The sequence below is a fragment of the Lepidochelys olivacea genome (genome assembly GCF_965140295.1).
Source record: "Lepidochelys olivacea isolate rLepOli2 genome assembly, chromosome: 13".
NCBI lineage: Eukaryota > Metazoa > Chordata > Testudines > Cheloniidae > Lepidochelys > Lepidochelys olivacea.
The window spans coordinates 32,259,400-32,279,987 of NC_140423.1; the positions used below are offsets into that span (position 1 = coordinate 32,259,400).

At 45.5% G+C, this 20,588-nt stretch overlaps 1 protein-coding gene across 3 annotated transcripts in view; it reads right to left on the minus strand.

The window, feature by feature from the left end:
* ERGIC3 (ERGIC and golgi 3) overlaps positions 1 to 20,588 on the minus strand; it is a 56,682-nt gene that overhangs the window by 14,003 nt on the left and 22,091 nt on the right. For 2 of the 3 annotated variants that reach the window (XM_084645723.1, XM_084645724.1), the window contains exon 8: positions 10,705 to 10,719. The exons of the other annotated variant lie outside the window; for it this stretch is intronic. In XM_084645723.1, the coding sequence (XP_084501849.1) occupies positions 10,705 to 10,719 (15 nt within the window). The remainder of the gene's footprint in view (positions 1 to 10,704; positions 10,720 to 20,588) is intronic. 3 annotated transcript variants of the gene reach the window in all.

Sequence of the window (20,588 nt, forward strand, 5' to 3'; positions counted from 1 at the left end):
TCGTCAGACTATTTGCCCATGGCCTTTAGGAAGCAAACATTCAGGGTGTGTAGGTTGGCTAGGAGAACTCCACTTGTGTTCGTGCCCACTGGCTGAGCTCCAGCTCTGGTTCTTGCTTAGCTCCTCAGACTGTTGTAGAATGTGAAGGCAGAATAATATTCATACTCATTCTACATGAGTGACTGAACAGAGCATTTGCCTACAGAACTGTAAAAACCACCAGATGAAGCATCCAAACAGATCGTCTACCTCCCAAGTAGCAGGGAGCCCTCATCTGTCCTTCCCCGCTGCAACGCTGAGCCCACAAAGGGAAAAAAACGCAGGTTATTTACTGGTTTCAGAGTAGCAGCTGTGTTAGTCTGTATCCGCAAAAAGAACAGCAGTACTTGTGGCACCTTAGAGACTAACAAATTTATTAGAGCATAAGCTTTCGTGGGCTACAGCCCACTTCATCGGATGCATAGAATGGAACATATAGTAAGAAGATGTATATATACATACAGATAAGTTGGAAGTTACCATACGAACTGTGAGAGACTAATTAGTTAAGATGAGCTATTATCAGCAGGAGAAAAAAACTTCTGTAGTGATAATCAAGATGGCCTATTTAGATGGTTATTTACTGTAACTGGAAGCTCTTTGAGATGTGTGGTCCCTACCTGTATTCTGCATTTGGGTGTGCATGCACACCATGAACCCGAGTCTGGAAAATCTTACAAGCAGTGTCCATTGGCCTGCACATGCCCAGTGGGTCTCATCGTTCTCCTGATTGAGGGTATAAGCACCAGTGTGGGCCGATGCCTATCCAGTTCCTCTTCTTACCACAAATCCAACAGGATCCGAAGCAGAAAGGATAAAGGGTGGGTAGTAAAATACATATAGGGACCATGCATCGCAAAGAGCTTCCAGTACAGTAAGTAACCTCCACTACTTCTTCAAGTGCTGGTCCCCATGTATATTCCACACATGGGTGACTCGCAAGCAACGCTCACACTGGAGTTGGGTGCGAGGAACCCGGCAGCAAAGATGCCAATCCCACTGCTGCATGCGCAGCGAACAAACGTGTAGTGTATAGCGAATGGATGGTGCTCCAGGTGGCCACCTGCAAATGCATTGTATCAGGACCTCCTGCAGGGATGCTGTGGAGGCAGCTTCCGCTCTTGTGGAGTGAGCCATGACACCCCCAAGTGGAGGGATGTGTGATAACCTGTAGCACTCTAGGAGGCATCCTACAACCCACTTAGAAATCCTTTGAGAGGATATAGCTTGCTTGTGTGATCTTTCTGCTGTGGTGATAAAAAGTCTTGGTGACTTTTTGACTGGTTTGATTCTCTCCACACAGAACACCAGGGCAAGCCAGATGTTAAGGGAGTGAAGTCTCTTCAGGAGAAGCACGGGACTTCAGAAAAAAGGCAATTAAGGGGATACTTTGGTTGATGTGGAATTCAGAAACAACTTTGGGAAGAAATTTAGGATGTAAGTGAAGAGAAACCACCTTCTTGTGAAAAAACGTACAAGGAAGGTCTGCCATGATGGCTCCCAGCTCACTGACCCTTCTGGCCAAAATGACAGCCACCAGAAATGCAACCTTCATGGACAGGTGGACATGCAGTATGACACTAAGGGTTCAAATGGTGGTCTGGTGAGTGTCAATAGAATGAAATTAAGGTCGCATATAGATGTAGGTTTGATCAGTAGTGGGAAGGTTCTGATTAGGCCCTTCCTAAACCATACTGTAGTTGGGTGTCTGAAAACAGAACAACTGTCTACCGGAGAGAGGCAGGCACTAATTGCTGCAGGGTGGACCCACAACCAACTAATGGAGAGACCCAAGGCTTTTAAAGACAAGAGATAATCTAAGACGACTGGAATACTTGCAGTAATTGGAGAACATTGATTGCACTGTGCCCAGGCAGAGAAAAGCCTGTTTGGCCAGGCAACAGGTTCCAGTTGAATCACTCCTACTTTGGGTAAGAACAGCCTGAACAGGAGCTGAGCATAAATGTTCTATTTCTGATGCTCATCCAAACACCAGGCTGAGAGGTGGAGTGAGCCCAGACTGGGGTGTTTGATTCTGCCCTCTCCTGAGTTAGGAGGTCTGGGTTTGGGCAAATCTTGACTGGGGGGAGTGGGCGGGGGAAGGGCAGGAGGGAGAGGCAGACATAGTCAGGAGAGCTGTTAACCAAAACTGTCTGGGCAGTTGGGTGCTAGAAAAATGACAATGGCACTGTTGTGATGTACCTTTCTTATGACCTGTGGAAGCAGGGGAATGGGAGGAAAGGCATATCTGAGGTTGTTTGTCCAGGCTAACAAGAGCATTGCCTTGGGAGCAGCAGCCCATGGAACCTCTGGAGCAATACAGGGGAAGTTTTCTGTTCGTTTGAGACACAAAGAGGTCCTATTGAGGTGTAGCCCACTGTGTGAATATTTCAGTCAGGATGGACTCATGGATCTCCCCCTTGTGGTCTGCTGAGAAGGGCCTGCTTAGGTTGTCTGCTAAGGAGTTCTCAATATCTAGGAGGTAAGCAGCCTGGATTGTGATGCGGTTTCTGATGCACCAGTTCCAGAGCCTGACAGCTTCCACGCAGAGTGGAGGAGTTGTCACTCTACCCTGTTTGTTTATGTAAACCATAGTGGTGATATTGTCCAACATCACTTGGATGTGGAGTGAGCATTTGACTTGGAGAAAGGCTTTCCACAAAAGGCAGACTGCTTTCAGTTCTAGTATGTTGATTATGTAGTCTGGCCTTCCGTGGAGTCCAGGTACCCCGAGCAGTGTGATTGTTCAGGTGGGTACCCTACCCCAGGAGGAAGCCATCTGTCACAATGGTGGCACTGGGGGGTTGAAGTACTGAAGGGACGCCCATTCTCACCTTTTCTGGGATCAACCACTGGGAGAAGGAGGCGATAACACTGGTGGGAATGGCCACCTTGGAGTTGATGTGATCCTTGTCTGGTGAGGAGACTGAGTGGAGCCAGGATGCATATGTGTACCCATGTGTGGAAGACACATAGGGAACAGCCCTCAAAGAAGAAATATCTGTGTAGACTGTCTGTGTTCTGACTTTGGGTGGTCACGAGCATCTGACTTGATCTGAAATGATTTTATCATTGCCAGACCTTGAGTACAAGTCTGCTCTCTCTCTCTCTCCTGGGTTCCAGCACGCTTTGACACCACATTACTGGGAGCACTGCTCAGCCAGAAACAGCATGATGCACTTCGTTTATGCCTTTGCCCACATGAAAGTGAATCAAAGTTGCCCACTTCAGCTTTCTCCTCTTAGGCTAACAAGCTGCAGTTGCAGAGTGAGGGTACAGTTTATGTCTAAATTCGTGCATTTCTCTCATGAAATGTGTCCATCCGGTCTTACAAAGGCAGCTATAAAAATTAAAAAATAATATATAACAAATGGAAGAAAGGAGAAATTGATAGCAATGAATATAATTCAGAAGTTAGGAATTGCAGAAAACTGATGAGGGAAGGAAAGGCACTCAAGGAGAAATCTATGGACAGCAGAGTTAAGCACAACAACAAGGAGATTTTTAAATATATTAAAAACAAAAAGAATCCTGGCAATGGTATTGGTCCATTACTAGATGGAAATGGTAAAATTATTAGTAATAATGCGGAAAAGACAAAAGGGTTCAATAAATACTTCTGTTCTGTATGATCAGTTGTTGGCCCTACGCTATTTAACACGTTTACTAGCCACCTGTAGGAAAACAAAATCATCACTGACAAAGTTTGAAGATGACACAAAAATTGGGGAGTGGTAAATAATGAAGAGGACAGGTCACTGATTTAGAGTGATCAGGATCACTTGGTAAACTAGGAGCAAGCAAGCATTCTGCATTTTAATACGGCTAAATGTAAATGTATACATCTAGGAACAAAGAACGTAGGTCATACTTGCAGGATCGGGGTGTCTCTCCTGGGAAGCAGTGACTCTGAAAAAAAATTGGGAATCATGGTGGATAATCAGCTGAACAGGAACTACCAGTGTGATGTTCTGGTCAAAAGAGTTAATGTGATCCTGTGATGTATAAACAGGGGCACCTCCAGAAAGAGTACAGAGGTTATTTTATCTTTATATTTGGCACTGGTGCTACTGCTACTGGAATATTGTGTCCAATTCTGGTGCCCACAATTCAGAAAATATATTGATAAATTAGAGTATGTTCAAAGAGAATGAGACACAAGAATGATGAAAGTATTAGAAAACCTGCCTTATATTGATAGACTCAGGGAGCTCCAACTATTCAGCTTAACAAAGAGAAGGTTACGGGGGGGGATTTGATTAGAGTCTAAGTACCTACATGGGGAAAAATTATTTGCTAATGTGTTCTTCAATCGATCAGAGAAGGGTATAAGATGATGTAATGGCTGGAAGATGAAGCTAGACCAATACAGGTCTAGATAGGGACCATCAAATTGTGGAAATAAATGCGTGGTTGAGCAGGTGGTGTCAAAGAGAGGGCTTTGATTCTTTGACCATGTGCTGTTGTTCCAGGAAGAAGGATTGCTAAGAAGAGATGAGATCCACCTAACGAAGAGAGGGAAGAGCATCTTTACAGGCAGACTTGCTAACCTAGTGAGGAGGACTTTAAACTAGGCTCGCCGGGGGATGGAGACCTAAGCCCTGAGTTAAGTGGGGAAGTGGCATACCAGGAGGAAACATAAGGAGGAGGGTGCAACAGGGAAGGCCTCCTGATTCATACTAAGAAAGTAGGGCAATTGGCTAGTTATCTTAGGTGCTTGAATACGAACGCAAGAAGCCTGGGAAACAAGCAGGAAGAATTGGAAGTCCTGGCACAGTCAAGGAACTATGATGTGATTGGAATAACAGAGACTTGGTGGGGTAACTCACATGACTGGAGCACTGCCATGGACGGGAATAAACTGTTCAGGAAGGACAGGCAGGGGAGAAAAGGTGGAGGAGTTGCACAGTATGTAAGAGAGCAGTATGATTGCTCAGAGCTCCAGTATGAAACTGGAGAAAAGCCTGTTTAGAGGTGAGAGCAACAAAGGTGGTGTCGTGGTGGGCATGTGCTACAGATCACCAGACCAGGAGAATGAGGTAGACGAGGCTTTCTTCAGACAGAAGTTTCCAGATCACAGCCCCTGGTTCTTCTGGGGGACTTTAATCACGAGAGCAATACAACAGTGCACAGAAAATCCAGGAAGTTTTTGGAGAGTGTTGGGAACAACTTCCTGGTACAAGTGCTGGAGGAACCAATGTGCTCCTCTTGACCTGCTGCTCACAAACAGGGAAGAATTGGTAAGGTAAGTAGAAGTGGGTGGCAACCCGAGCAGCAGTGACCATGAGATTGTCGAGTTCAGGATCCTGACAAAAGGAAGAAAGGAGAGCAGCAGAATACAGACCCTGGATTTCAGAAAAGCATACTTTGATTCCCTCGGGGATCCCCTGGATGGCTAATATGCAGGGGAAAGGAGTCCAGGAAAGCTGGCTGTATTTTAAAGAAGCCTTATTTAGGAACAAACCATCCCTATGTGTAGAAAGAATAGCAAATATGGCAGGCAACCAGCTTGGTTTAACAGAGAAATCTTCGGTGAGCTTAAACTCAGAAAGGAAGCTAACAAGAAGTAGAAACTTGGACTGATGACTAGGGAAGAGTATAAAGATATTGCTTGAGCATGCAGGGGTGTAATCAGGAAGGCCAAAGCACAACTGGAGTTGCAACTAGCAAGGGATGTGAAGGGTAACAAGAAGGGTTTCTACAGGTATGTTAGCAACAAGAAGGTGATAAGGGAAAGTGTGGGACCCTTACTGAATGGGGGAGGCAACAGATGATGTGGAAAAAGCTGAAGTACTCAATGCTTTTTTTGCCTCGGTCTTCACAGACAAAGTCAGCTCCCAGACTGCTGCACTGGGCAGTATGGGGAGGAGGTGAGTAGCCCTCTGTGGTGAAAGAACAGGTTAAGGACTATTTAGAAAAGCTGGACCTGCACAAGTCCATGGGGCCAGATGCAATGCATCCAAGGGTGCTGAGGGAGTTGGCTGATGTGATTACAGAGCCATTGGCCATTATCTCTGAAAACTTGTGGCAATCGGTGGAGGTCCCAGATGATTGGAAATAGGCAAATATAGTGCCACCTTTAAAAAAAGAAGAAGGAGAACCCGGGGATATATAGACCTCAGTCCCTGGAAAAATCACCTCACCTCAGTCCCTGGAAAAATCATGGAGCAGGTCCTCAAGGAATCCATTTTGAAACACTTGGAGGAGAGCGAGATGATCAGGAACAGTCAACATGGATTCACCATGGGCAAGTCATGCCTGACCAACCTGATTGCCTTCCATAATAAGATAACTGGCTCTGTGGATATGGGGAATCATAGAATCATAGAATATCAGGGTTGGAAGGGACCCCAGAAGGTCATCTAGTCCAACCCCCTGCTTGAAGCAGGACCAATTCCCAGTTAAATCATCCCAGCCAGGGCTTTGTCAAGCCTGACCTTAAAAACCTCTAAGGAAGGAGATTCTACCACCTCCCTAGGTAACGTATTCCAGTGTTTCACCACCCTCTTAGTGAAAAAGTTTTTCCTAATATCCAATCTAAACCTCCCCCACTGCAACTTGAGACCATTACTCCTCGTTCTGTCATCTGCTACCATTGAGAACAGTCTAGAGCCATCCTCTTTGGAACCCCCTTTCAGGTAGTTGAAAGCAGCTATCAAATCCCCCCTCATTCTTCTCTTCTGCAGGCTAAACAATCCCAGCTCCCTCAGCCTCTCCTCATAAGTCATGTGTTCCAGTCCCCTAATCATTTTTGTTGCCCTTCGCTGGACTCTCTCCAATTTATCCACATCCTTCTTGTAGTGTGGGGCCCAAAACTGGACACAGTACTCCAGATGAGGCCTCACCAATGTCGAATAGAGGGGAACGATCACGTCCCTCGATCTGCTCGCTATGCCCCTACTTATACAAAGTGGAAAAGTGAAAAAGGGAAAGTGGTGAATGTGATATATCTTGACTTTAGCAAAGCTTTTGCTACGGTCTCCCACAATATTCCTGCCAGCAAGTTATAAAAGTATGGATTGGATGAATGGACTATAAGGTGGATAGAAAGCTGGCTAGACTGTTGGGCTCAATGGACAGTGATCAATGGCTCAACATCTAATTGGCAACCGGTATCAAGCAGAGTGCCCCAGAGGTCAGTCTTGGGGCCGGTTTTGTTCCATATCTTCATTAATGATCGGGACGACGGAATGGAATGCACTCTCAGTAAGTTCACGGATGACACTAAGCTGGGGGCAGAGGTAGATATGCTGGAGGGTAGGGATGAGGTCCAGAATGACCTAGACAAAGTGGAGGATTGGGCCAAAAGAAATCTGATGAGGTTCAACAAGGACAGGTGAAGAGTCCTGCGCTTAGGATGGAAGAATCCCATGTATTGTACAGGCTGGGGACTGACTGGCTAAGCGGCAGTTCTGCAGAAAAGGACCTGGGGATTACAGTGGACAAGAAGTTGGAGATGAGTCAAGAGTATGCCCTTGTTGCCAAGAAGGCTAAGGGCATATTGGGTTGCATCAGTAAGAGTATTGCCAGCAGATGGAGGGAAGTGATTATTCCCTTCTATTCGTCACTGGTGAGGCCACATCTGGAGTATTGTGTCCTGTTTTGGGCCCCCCGCTACAGAAAGGATGCGGACAAATAGGAGAGAGTCCAGTGGAGGGGAACAAAAATTATTAGGGGGCTGGGGCACATGACTTATGAGGAGAAACTGAGGGAACTGGGCTTATTTAGCTTGCAGAAAAGAAGAGTGAGGGAAGATTTGATAGCAGCTTTCAACTACCTGAAGGGGGTTCCAAAGAGGATGGAGCTAGGCTGTTCTCAGTTGTGGCAGATGACAGAACAAGGAGCAATGGTCTCAAGTTGCAGTGGGGGAGATCTAGGTTGGATATTAGGAAAAACTATTTCACTAGGAGGGTGATGAAGCACTGGAATGGGTTACCTAGAGAGGTGGTGGAATCTCCATCCTTAGAGGTTTTTAAGGCCTGGCTGGGATGATTTAGTTGGGGTTGGTCCTGCTTTGAGGAAGGTGTTGGAATAGATGACCTCCTGAGGTCTCTTCCAACTCTAACCGCCCATGATTCTATGATGCAGGATGCGATACATTTGGACATGGTCTGTGAAGAGACTGCTTGACCCTTCATGTGATCTGCATATGACACAAACGAGGTGAAGCACGAGACAGTTTAGTCCTGTTCACACAGAAGGCTAGACGTTGCTGGATATCTAAGGGATGTAGACGTTGCTCCTTTGGAAATGAATGTGGTTTCGGAAAGCACACAGGTAAATATACCACCTGGTTCAAATGAAACTGAGAAACCAGTTTACACAACAATTTTGGATGCGGTCATAAAGTCACTGTCTTTGGAGAATTGTGTATAAGGAGGCTCTGCCATCACAGCCTGCAACTTGTAGACTCTCCTTGCAGATGTTATCACTACTAGGAATGCAGTTTTCTAAAGCACTAAGTGTACTACTAACTATATACAACAAGGGAAAAAACTAAACTAGTTGAGAGGTTGTGAGGTTAAAACCACGCAGAGCTCTGACTCCAGCTACGGGTGGTAAGAAGAAACGGAGGGAGGGTGAGAACAGCGCTGCCTCATGTAGCCAGCGGAGGGGCTATGACCACGAAGTGTGAGAACCATCTCTCCATGGGTACTGCTAGGCAAATTTCTCCAGCTCTGGTGCTTTGGGCATGCATACACCTAAGTGGAATACATAGCTTCATCTACTCGGAGAAGAATCATTTTACAGATGGAATAACTGAGGTACAAAGAGGTTCTGTGACCCATCCACTGTCACAGTAAATAGATGTCAACGTGAGGATGAGAATCCATTTCTCATTGATGAGGTTTGTGCCCAGCATCCTTGGTCCTCTCCTTTTGTTCCTCCATACCATTAGAACCCATGGGTTCCACTATCATTCCTCTGATCAGCACTTAAAAATTCACATACCCTCCCCTTTCTCAAACACAGACACAACCATCCTTGACCTCTAACCTCCAGCCCAGACCTCTGAATCCATCCTCTTGGATGTCTTCCTACCACCTTAAACTCCACATGGCTATGAATGAACACTTGTTCTTTCCTGCTTACCCTGCCAGCAATATCATCTTCCTTGCCATCACCCACACTTGTAACCTTAGTATCATCCTTGATCCCTCCCTTGCCTTCTCCCCTTCATTTCCAAAACCTCACCAATCGTAATGTTACTTTCTCAATAAGATATACATACAGTATACCTCTCCTTGTTGAACAATATTACGTATGCGTGCCCAATTGCTATCGTTAAAGTGTTTCCAATACACAGCCTATTCACCACGTATTTAGAATTCTACTGAAATGCACTTTGAGGCTAACATGAAATGTCGTAGGTGACTAACACGTAACACTATATAAAAGGTGAACAGGAAAATTATTTATAGTGGAGATTGCAGATCAATACAACGTACAACAGGATTAGCAGTTTATGTGATGTGATGGAGGGAATCTACACATTCTGCAGACACGTTAGCCAAAGGTACCAAAGGGATGGCAATGGGCAGCCTATGGGCTATTTGGGGTGGGAGAGCCTGGGGCTGGCCCTCCCATTCTGCCTCTACACCCTGCTGGCCTTCACAATTGTAACCATCCCCATTGCTTCAGCCCCTTGCTACTCTCGACTTCAGCCTCCCTTTACTTCTTCACTAGAAGGCACAAAGGGTGGTTGGATCATCCTTGGTGCTGGTTCCTCCAGGAAGTCTGGGATCCAGCAGGGAGAACAGCCTTCCATGGACTAAAGTTGGCCACTGCCACAACCAGGGTGCAGGGTTCATTCTTGCCACCCCACCTATGAAGAGCAATAAGATCCACCCTCACAACCACCAAAATGCCGCAGGAGACCTCCTCATGCTGCCCGTAAATAAGATTATTTCAGAACGAATGTAGAACCTATGTAAAGCACATTTATTATTATTATTACTTATTTGTATTACTGTAGCACCTCAGAGCACTCGGCATGGCCCGCATTGTGCTAGGCACTGTACAAGCACAGAACAAAAAGGCAGTCCCTACCCCACACTGCTTCTAATCTAAGAATGCCAAATCATTCAAGCAGGCAACAACGTTTGGATTTTTAGCTCTGAAGAAATCAACTTCTACATCAATCAATTTGTACTTAACACCTGAAAATGAATCCCATGATTTGTAACCCTCTTCATCTGCTCTAGTTCAGTCACAAGCTAGTGGGCTGGAATCAGGAATCACTGGGGCACATTCTCTGGTTTGTGGTATGAAGGAGGTCAGGCTAGATGATCATCCCTTCTGGTCTTTAAATCTATTAACTCCACCCTCCAAACTGTTACCAGGCCTCACTCAGCTAGTCCACCAGACTAAACACATCCACCAACCTACTGTCTCTTACAGACTTATTAAAATAATCCAGGCCAGAGCTTCTCAACCTTTTCTATACTGGGACCCCAGTTAGAACAGATCCACCCTCCACTCTAGCGACAAAGGAAGGGTCAGTGGTCATGCCCCCTGAACCTACTCACAAATCCCAGGCTAAGAACCTAAGCTAATGCTCTATGTGCCCTCCCAAAGGGGATTTATGGAGACAAGACATAACAGAAATTAGATTAATTCCATAGTGAACAGTATAAGAAAAGGAAAGAAGTAAGCATCACTTACGCTCAACTGCGTGCACTGCAAATAAGGGCAAGAATAAGGAAAGAAAAGAGAAACATTCAGATTTTTACATTGAAAAGCACAGATTCAGATAAGGCTGCATTTAAAAATGACACCTTCTAGAAGAGGAGGAATAATCACTCTGCCAACCAGTCCCTAGAGAAGGGGTATGTGTATGTGCATATTTATTTGTTTTTCCTAAAGTTAATTAAGTATTTTAGGAAAAATTGTCAGAGTGGCCACCAGCAAGAGTTGGTGGCCACACTCTGAGGCCACCAAAAAAATTGTTCTGAGAACCCCTGGACTAGCTTTGCTTGAAAGAGTGAGCTGCATTAGTTAGCCCTCCTCCTAAAAACCAACTGTCCCAAAGCTTGGATTCTCTTGATCTTTCTCACAGAGAAATCTGGGCTAAAACACAAACACAAGCCATGTCATCTTTTCAATAGGCAATTCAAAATGTCCAAATGCGGATTGGAAAGCAAAATTCTGAGGCTCAGTCAGCCCCACGAAAGAGGTTGAAAGATTTAAAATGTGATTTGAAAAAATGCTAAAGCCTAAAGAGAAGATGTTGTTACATGGGGGGGAAAGGGGAGGAGGAGGAGAGAAGGGGACGGGGAGTGTCGTAGTTACCTTTTGGCATTTTCCAGACTAGGAAAAGTTATTGAGTTAAGATCAAGATTAAACCTAACCTAAACTCAAACCTTTTTCCTAGTCCAGACAAGACCTCAGATGTTCCTTGGTTTAGGGAAAGGTCGGGAGTTGTGCTGCAAGCCAGATAGAAAGCAATTAATTTTGTGGCTGCAATGCATGGAATGAATTCATGTGAGCAAGACTGCTCAGGCCCTTTACCTATACCTTTCACGTAATTCATCTAGCTCTGGCTTGTGCTGCTAGACCTCAACTAACATAGTGTGTACTATGGTCTAGAAGAGAATTTGTTTGGAAGTGTGTTTTGAGAGCAGGGTGTGTGTGTGTGAAAACATAATGTATATGTGGAAAGGCACAACACACTGTGCATGAACATGGGGCTCTAACCAAGGAATGAATCAACCCAGGCAGAGGGGAGTTGTGGGAATGAAATGAGGGGCCTGCCCAAAGGCCAGTCTACACTGAAATCATATCAGTTGTACTTCACACCTTTAGTTACTTCGGTTCCACTTTATGTCTGGACAAGCCCTAAACCTCCTCTTATCCCTCACCTTACTTCCTGGAAGTAGAAACTCCAACAAGGACAGAAGTTATATCAGCTCTGAAGATAATCACTGAGACTTATGCCAATAAACAGCAACCAAATGACACAAGAAAAATCAGCCAGCTGAGATCAGAACTAAATTTGGGATTAAATTTTAAAAAGACTTCTTAATTTGAACCTTTCTTCTTCCATCATGAAAACGCCCATTCAGAAACCTGGTTTCAGAGATTAGTAACCAGCAGATATCCTCAAGGCAAAGACTGAGTATTAACTAAAGTGACTGAAGATCTGCTCTTCTGAAACAAGGATCTGATCTAGCTTGAATATTGAGAGGATTCTGACGAGTAAAAGTGTGGACTCAACTACAAGTGGCAGCTTTATAAATTTGATACAGACACTTTGGTAGTAAGCCAGAAACAGCCAAGAATTTTGGATGAGGGTATAAAAATATACTTTCTGTCAGCTGCCATGAGGACAACCCACCTTGCTCAGTTCTCATGGAGGAGCTATTAATTTGGGGCTGACAGTCACAGTGCCTAATTTTTAGCTGCCTAGAAAAATCAAAGGAACCACACTGTGATCCACAAAGCCTGAGCTAGGCACCTAGGCTTCCTGTACAATGTATGGGGAGAGACAGGCACCTTCAAATGTGATTCACAACAGCCAGCATGATAGGCAGGAAGCTGTCTGAACTAGCTGATGGCAGATGCCCACCAGAGGGATGTGCCCTAAGACCCACCCCTCTCTTGTGGTGCCTACGTCTGAGTTGCAGGATGGTGACTCTCTCTGCTCAGCAATCCATGAATGGGAACCAGCTGCCACCTGGAGTCAAGCAGCTACTTGGGGGAATGAGTTAGGCACAAAACAGCTGGGGAAGGAGGAGGGGCTGCCACTGCCCGCCTGATAACTTTTAGCCCGGCGGTTAGAGCACTACCTGGGCATGGGAGACCCAGGTCCAAGTCCCCCTCGACTGGAGAGGGAGAAAGGATTTAAACAGGGGTCCCCACCTTGCAGGAGGATGCTCTAACCACTAAGCTAGGGGATACTCTGATGTGGGTCTTCCTCAGTCTCTCCTGCTGAAGTTGTTCCACTGTGGATAAGTAAAGAGTGATTGGAGTAGGGGACCTGGACCCAGGTTTCTCACCTTTCAGGTGGATGCCCTAATGACTGGACTACAGAGCCACTCTCATTCTCTCTCCTTCTGTCTGACCAATGACTATTCCACGGTGGATAAATATTTATCTAGAGGGAGGTGGCAGTGTGCATGTCCAGAGGCAGAAAGTTAGGTGCTCAGGAACTTCTGACCCTGAAAACTCAGATGCTGAGTCTAGATGCCCCCAGGGTTGGGTGGGAGTTTTGTTGATCACAGTAGAGCCTAAAACTGTGAGTCAGATGCCTAAGTATCTTTGTGGATCCCACCCTTCGTCATTATGAAGTTCAAGTCCCAAGAAGCAAGAATTAACTGATTGGTGGGTGCAGATGAAATAACTGAAAATCACTTCCCAGCAGAGTGGGTGAAAACAGAAGTTCCGCATGCCAAGATATGGCTGGCTGCAACACAAACTTTAATGGTGGCCACACTTCAATGTGTAAAATTTCTGGGTCTATTTTGGGACTCGCTGCACTCACTCATGAAGAACCAAGTCATCAGAGAATAAGACTGACTATGGATGGGAAATCTGATCCACTCTAAGGGAGAAGACTTTGAGACACCAGCAGAAACAGACCATCTCCCTTGTTAATCAGAAATAGCATCTGCTAGGAAAGTTGAATCTCTCCACCCCTTGAGCAATGTACTATGCCTTTGGTGTTGAACCAAGCTTTAAAAAAATGGAGGTTACTTACTGTATCTGCAGGTTTTTTGAGATGTGTGGTCCCTATCTGCTTTCCACATGTCTGCAAGTTCTTCAAAGCAGTGTCCATTGACCCGCACATGCATAGTAACTTCCCTCATGCTCTCAAACGAGCTATAAGAGGCGGTGCAGGTCGTCGCCTGTCCAGTTCCTCTTCTTATCACAATCCAACAGGATCCGAAGCAGAAGGGAAGGAGGCAGGTCATGGAATACAGATAGGGACCACACATCTTGAACAGTTACAGTAAGTAACCTCCATTTCTTCTTTGAGTGCTGGTCTCTCTGTGGGTTCTACATACAAATGACTAGCAAGCAGTGTTCAGAGTGTAGGAGGGTGCAAGTAAGTTGGTAGCAGAGATGCTTGTAGTACTGCCAATCCGACAGCTGCATCCACAGTTTCAGCTTGAGTTAGAGTGTAGCGCGATGCTAATGTGCAGACATAGCTCAAAGCTGTTGCTCTGCAAATGTCCTACCATCGAACATTCATAATGATGTCATGGAGGCTGCTTGTGCTCACGTGGAGTGAGCGATAATACCCCCAAGAGGGAGATGCTTTGCTATTTTGTAGCATTCTAATATGCATCTCAAAACCCAGTTAGAAATCCACTATCAGGATATGGTTTGTCCATGCAACCTTTCTACTATGGCAACCAAGAGTCTCAGAGAGTTTTCTAAGGGGTTTGGTTCTCTGAAGGTAGAATGCCATGGCACATTTGATGTATATGGAGTGAAGTCTCTTGTCTCTGGAAGAAGCCTGGGGTTTTTGGAAAAATACAGGTAACTGAATCGACTGATTGATATGGAACTCAGAAACAATCTTGGGGAGGAATCTGGGGTGTAACCTATTCTCCTTGTGGAACAATGTATACGGAGAGCCTGCCATCATGGCTCCTAGCTCATTGACCCTCCGGGCCAAAGTGATGATCATTAAGAACATCACCTTCACAGACAGGTTGGTCATGGCACATGTTGCCATATGTTCAAAGGGCAGAGGTGAGAGCATTGACAGGACAAGGTTAAGGATTCACTGAGGCATAAGTTTAATGACTGGTGGAAAGGTCCTTATCAAGTCCTTCATAAATCACACAGTAGTCCGGTGTGTAGACAGAATGTCCTTCCACTGGAGGGAGGAAGGCACTGATCACTGTTAGGTGTACCTACAGCAAACTAAGGGCTAGACCTGAAGTCTTTAAGGAGTGGAGATCTGGTCTAGGATGCCCACCATATCAAGCACATGTTGGTGACATTGAGCCCAGGGTGAAAAGTGCCATCATTTACCCCAGTAGCAGGCTCTAGTAGAATCTTTTCTGCTTTGGTTAAGGATTTCCTGGACAGGGGTGCAGCACGAGCATCCTATTTACAATGCCCATTCAAACATCAGGCCGTGAGGTGGAGTGAGCCTGGGTTGGGGTGTTTGATTAAATGGGCAGATTCTGATAGGTGGGTGCATGGACAGCGTTAGGAGTTCCGCGAACCAGAATTGTGTGGGCCAGAAGGGTGCTAAGAGAAGGATGGTGGCTTTGTTGCGATGAATCTTCTATATAACTTGTGGTAGTAGGGGAATGGGATGGCAGAGGTTTTTGAGGCCATCCATCCAGGAAAGCATCACCCTGGGAATCACTGCCTATATCTCCCCTGAAGCACTGCATGAGAAGCTTTCTGTTCATCTGGGATGCAAAGAGGTCCCATAGGGGAGTAACCCTCTGTGCAAATATGTTGGTTAGAACTGTGCTGTGGTTCTCTCCTTTGTGGTCTGTAGAGAAACTTCTGCTTAGCCTGTCTGCCAGGGAATTGTGAAGATCCTGGAGGTATGCAGCCTGTATTGTAATGCAGTTCCTGAGACACCAGTTCCAAAGTCTGACTGCTTCCAGGCAGAGCAGATGAGATCATGCTCCTCCCTGTTTGTTTATATAGACCACTGTGGTGATATTGTCTGACATTATCTGTACATGGAGTGAGCATATGAGGGGTAGGAAGGCCGTGCATGCAAGGCAGACAGCTCTCAGCCCCAGTAAGTCTATGCATATCCTGGCCTCTCATGGGGTCCAGGTACCCTGAGAAATATGAGCACGCCACCCTGTAAGGGAGGCGTCTATCAGGACAGTGGCCTTCAGTATGGGAGGGCGGAAGGGTGTCCCCACCATGGGTTGGACCACTAAGGCTATGTCTGCACTACACAGCCTTTAGCAACATGGCTGTGTCGCTAGAGCCGTGCCGCTAAAAGTTGTGCAGTGTAGCTGCTGTTTGTCAGCTCTCCTGCTCGCAAAAAACTTCCACCCCTAACACCTCTGAAAGACCAAACTTCTGTCGTTCAATTGCCAGAGTAGACATAGCCTAAGTGAGGGAGGTGAGGACTCTGGTGGGGACAGTGACATTAGAGTCAATATGATCTCTGCTTGGTTGGTAGGTCGAGGGGAGCCAAGCCTGCAGGCACCTCAAGTGGAGTCTGGCAAATTGCGTAACGTAGGTGTATGAGGCCATGTAGCCTAACAGAGAAAGACACCGTAGCTCATGGTCTGCATGTAATATGGGAGATCAAGTTGCTCATTGAGTAAAACCTGCCTGTGGGGAGAAATGGTCTCACACAGACTGAGTCCAGATGTGCTCCTAAAATTTATTGCCTTTGTGGATGACAAAATGGACTTTTCTGCATTTGTGCGAACACCTAAGGTAGCAAGAAGATGCAGAGGAAATCCTGTTGCTGACATGACTTCCTGATGAGATTGTCCTACCAGGAAGTTAACAGTTCTCTCTAGACCTTGTTCAACAGAAGCTGAAGACTTATAGCTCAGTATAGCTCAGTGAGAGGCAGAATCATTCTCCTGCAATCAGACAAAGTCATCTTTACCTTCAGAGGGTTATTTAGAAAATCTGAAGGCGTCCACCAGTTTTTGCAGAGTCCATGGATTGAATCCAGATGGGAAAACTTGTACATGAGAGAAGAACAGATTCCACCCTGATGTAGGAAGTGAGGTAGCCTGCACTATATCCTGCCAATTGCCTCACCTTGTACCTGGGGCCATACCTTGGCAAAGACTAAGCAGTATCAACATTCTGTAAGTATTAAATGCCTACCTGGAGTAACATCTCAGACTTCCCACCTTAAAGTCCAGCTAAAAATTCTTTAAGATCGACCAACTGTGGTACATAACCTACCACTTCAAACACCCTCTGTAACAGACGATTGGTGGATGGTGAATGTGATGCCGATTTTTAGAAAAGGCTCCAGAGTCAATCCTGGCAATTACAGGTCAGTAAGCCTAACTTCAGTACCAGGCAAATTGACTGAAACTATAGTAAAGAACAGAATTATCAGACACATAGATGAACACGGTATGCTGAGGAAGAGCCAACAAAGCTTTTGTAAAGAGAAATCATGCTTCACCAACCTATTAGAATTCTTTGAGGGGGTCAAGAAACATTTGGACAATGGTGATATACTGTACTTGGACTTTTTCTGAAAGCTTTTGACAAGGTTCCTCATCAAAGGCTCTTTAGCAAAGTAGGCAGTCTTACAATGAGAGAGAAGGTCCTCTCATGGATCAGTAAAACTGGTTAAAAGATAGGAAACAAAGAGTAGTAATAAATGGTCAGTTTTCGAAGTGGAGATAGGTATATAACATAGTCCCCCAAGGATCTCTCTGGAGAACAGTGCTGTTCAATGTATTCATAAATGATCTGGAAAAGGGGGTAAACAATGAGGTGGCAGAGTTTGCAGATGATACAAAATATGCAACATAGTTAAGTCCAAAGCTGATTGCGAAGAGTTACAAAGGGATCTCAGAAAACTAGATGACTGGGCAACAAAATGGCAGATGAAATTCAATGTTGATAAGTGCAAAGTAATGCACATTGGAAAATATAAACCCACATATATATACAAAATGATGGGGTCTAAATTATCTGTTACCACTCAAGAGAGAGATCTTGGGAGTCATCGTGGATAATTCATTGAAAATATCTGCTCAGTGTGCAATGGCAGTCAAAAGAGCTAACAGAATGTTAAGAACCATTAGGAAAGGGTTAGATAAGATGATAGAAAATATAGAATGCCACTATATAAATCCAGGGTACACCCACACATTTAATACTGCATACAGTTCTGTTCGCCCTATCTCAAAATAGAGATAGTATAATTGGAAAAGGTACAGAGACAGGCAACAAAAATTATTAGGGGTATGGAACAGTTTCTATATGATATTCCTGGGGGAATTCTGCACTAAAAAATTAAAAATTCTCTGCACAATATTTTAAAATTCTGCAAAATTCTGCATATTTTATTTGTCAACATAACACAATATAATTACTCCCGTTTCAATTATTTTGGGTATTTATTTCAAAATACCTGTCAACAAGTATGTCAAAAATACACACAGCAACAAAAATGATTCCCCCAGGAGTTAAAGAAATTAAAGAAACCCCCTACAACAACCCAGTTCCAGTTGGGAGGTGCTGGAAAGGGCTGCATGGGGCCCCCGAGCCTAGACACCCGCACCCTCCTCCTCCCAGAGCCCAACCACAGGGCACCCCCAAAGCCCAGACACTCGCACTCCTCTCCCCGCCAGAGCCCAGCCGCGGGGCACCGCCAGAGCCCAGCCGCGGGGCACCGCCAGAGTCCAGAAACCCACACCCCACACCCCCTGGAGCCCAACCATGGGGCAGCCCCTGACCCAGACACCTGCACCCCCAGAGCCTTTACTCCCCCACTCGCCCCCCCAGCTTCTTTACTGTCCTGCCAGGGGACAGGGTGTGGTGCGTTGCATTGTGGCCCTGTCCTTCCTCACCCTTTGCTAGAGCTGGGTCACCTGGGCCCTCTCCCGTCACCGGGAGAATGATGATCAAGCAAGCCAGCCAGAGCACGCAGAGCCTTGTCTCCATGAGGCTTGGCGCACCGCTCACTGTGCGCTGGGCTCTGCAGAGTCCAGCAGCCCCTAGCAGCGGCCAGAAGCTCTGCAACCCCAATTCTTCATGAGAAACATGAAATTCTGTGCAAACTCTACATTGCGCAGTGGTGCAGAATTCCCCCAGGAGTAATAGGAGGAGAGAGTAAAAAGACTGGGACTGTTCATCTTAGAAAAGTGACGAGTAAGGGAAAATATGACAGGGGTCTATAAAATCATGAATGGTGCAGAGAAAGTAAGTGTTATTCCTTCACATAACAGAAGAACCAGGAGTTACCCAATGAAATTAATAGGCAGCAGGTTTAAAACAAACATAAGAAAGTAGTTCACAATATGCACAGTCAACAAACTCACTGCCAGGGGATGTTGTGAAGGCCAAAAGTATAACTGGGGTCAGGAGAGAATGAGATAAGTTTACGGGGTTAGATCCATCAACGGCTATTAGCCAAGATGGTCAGCGATGCAAACCCATGCTCTGGGTGTCCATAATCCTCTGAGTACCAGAAGCTGGGCCTGGATAACAGAGGATGGGTCACTTGATAAATTGTTCTGTTTTGTTCATTCCCTTTAAAGCACCTGGCACTGGCCAATGACAGAAGACAGGATACTGGGCTAGATGAACCATTGGTCTGACCCAACATGGCCATCCTTATGTACCTATCCTATCTGTAGGAGAAAAGATAAATGCTATGAAATAATTAGTTAATTCTTCTATAGAACAGTGATTGCTAAAATAATCATTATATAAATTTTAACATCTCATTTGAGCCACATAATTAAGTTTTGCCTAAATTGACCCTGTTGTTCTGTAACTGACCTTGAGTGCTGCTAACTGAATAAAATAGGGAATATTCTATCACCTGCATCCTTGGTGGTGTCCCAGTGGAACATATGAATCACAGAATAGCATCATTGGCAATAACTAATTTGAGGATGATCTCTACCACGGATTTACATATGGGTCCTGAGATGACTCGGGAATCTGATCTTGGAACCACAAATCTGCCCGCAGTAGGTACACACATTTCCTGGTAGGTCAGCTGTCTGCTGGGAGAAAGTTTTCTTTTTCCTTCCTTCTCTGTCTCTTTTCAGCTTTAAGGGCAAGGCACGTCTCCTCAAAGTGGGCCACTGCCTGAAGGAGGATGTGGCGCTAATTGGGGTCGGTTGGTGGCTTGCTCCTCCCAGCTTGTGATGTTCACATCAGTTTTCTAGAAAATACGCTTTCAGTGCATCTTTGTAGCTTTTCCTCTGACCACCATGGGATCTCTGACCATGGGTGAGCTGAGAGTAGAGGACTTGTTTTAGGAGGTGAGAGTCTGGCATCCGCACACAGTGTCCAGCTCAGTGGAATTGGTGCATGAGGATCATTGCTTCTATGCTGGTGACACTGACTTCAGTGAGGCTGCTGGCGTTAGTGCAGTGATCTTCCCACTTGATGCGAAGGATCTTCCGGAGGCATAATTGGTGGTACCTCTCCAGACTCTTGAGATGCTGTTGATAGTCACCCAGGTTTCGTATCCATAAAGGAGTGTAGGAATAACAATTGTCTTATAGATCTGGATCTTGGTGTCCTGCCATAGGTCACGGTCCGTGAAAACACGTAGGAGCAATTTCCCAAAGAAAGCACTTGGCACTGGATCCTGTGTTGGATCTCATTGTCGATTTATGCGTTTTGAGAAAGTTGGCTACCAAGGTAGCAGAAATGCTTGACTATCTCCAAAGTCTGTCCCTCCGTGGTGATTTGTGGTGGGTCATGTGCAAGGCTGGAAGCAAGCTGATGGGCCGTTTCTTAATTTTCTACGTCTCCGCTCAAAGTCTAAAGTCCTCAGGGCACCCATTACTGATCTTCAGTATGCTGATGACTGTGCCACCTCACACACACTGAGAATGGCCTTAAGTCCACATTGGATTTTTTTGCAGAAGCTTATTGAAGCCTCGGAC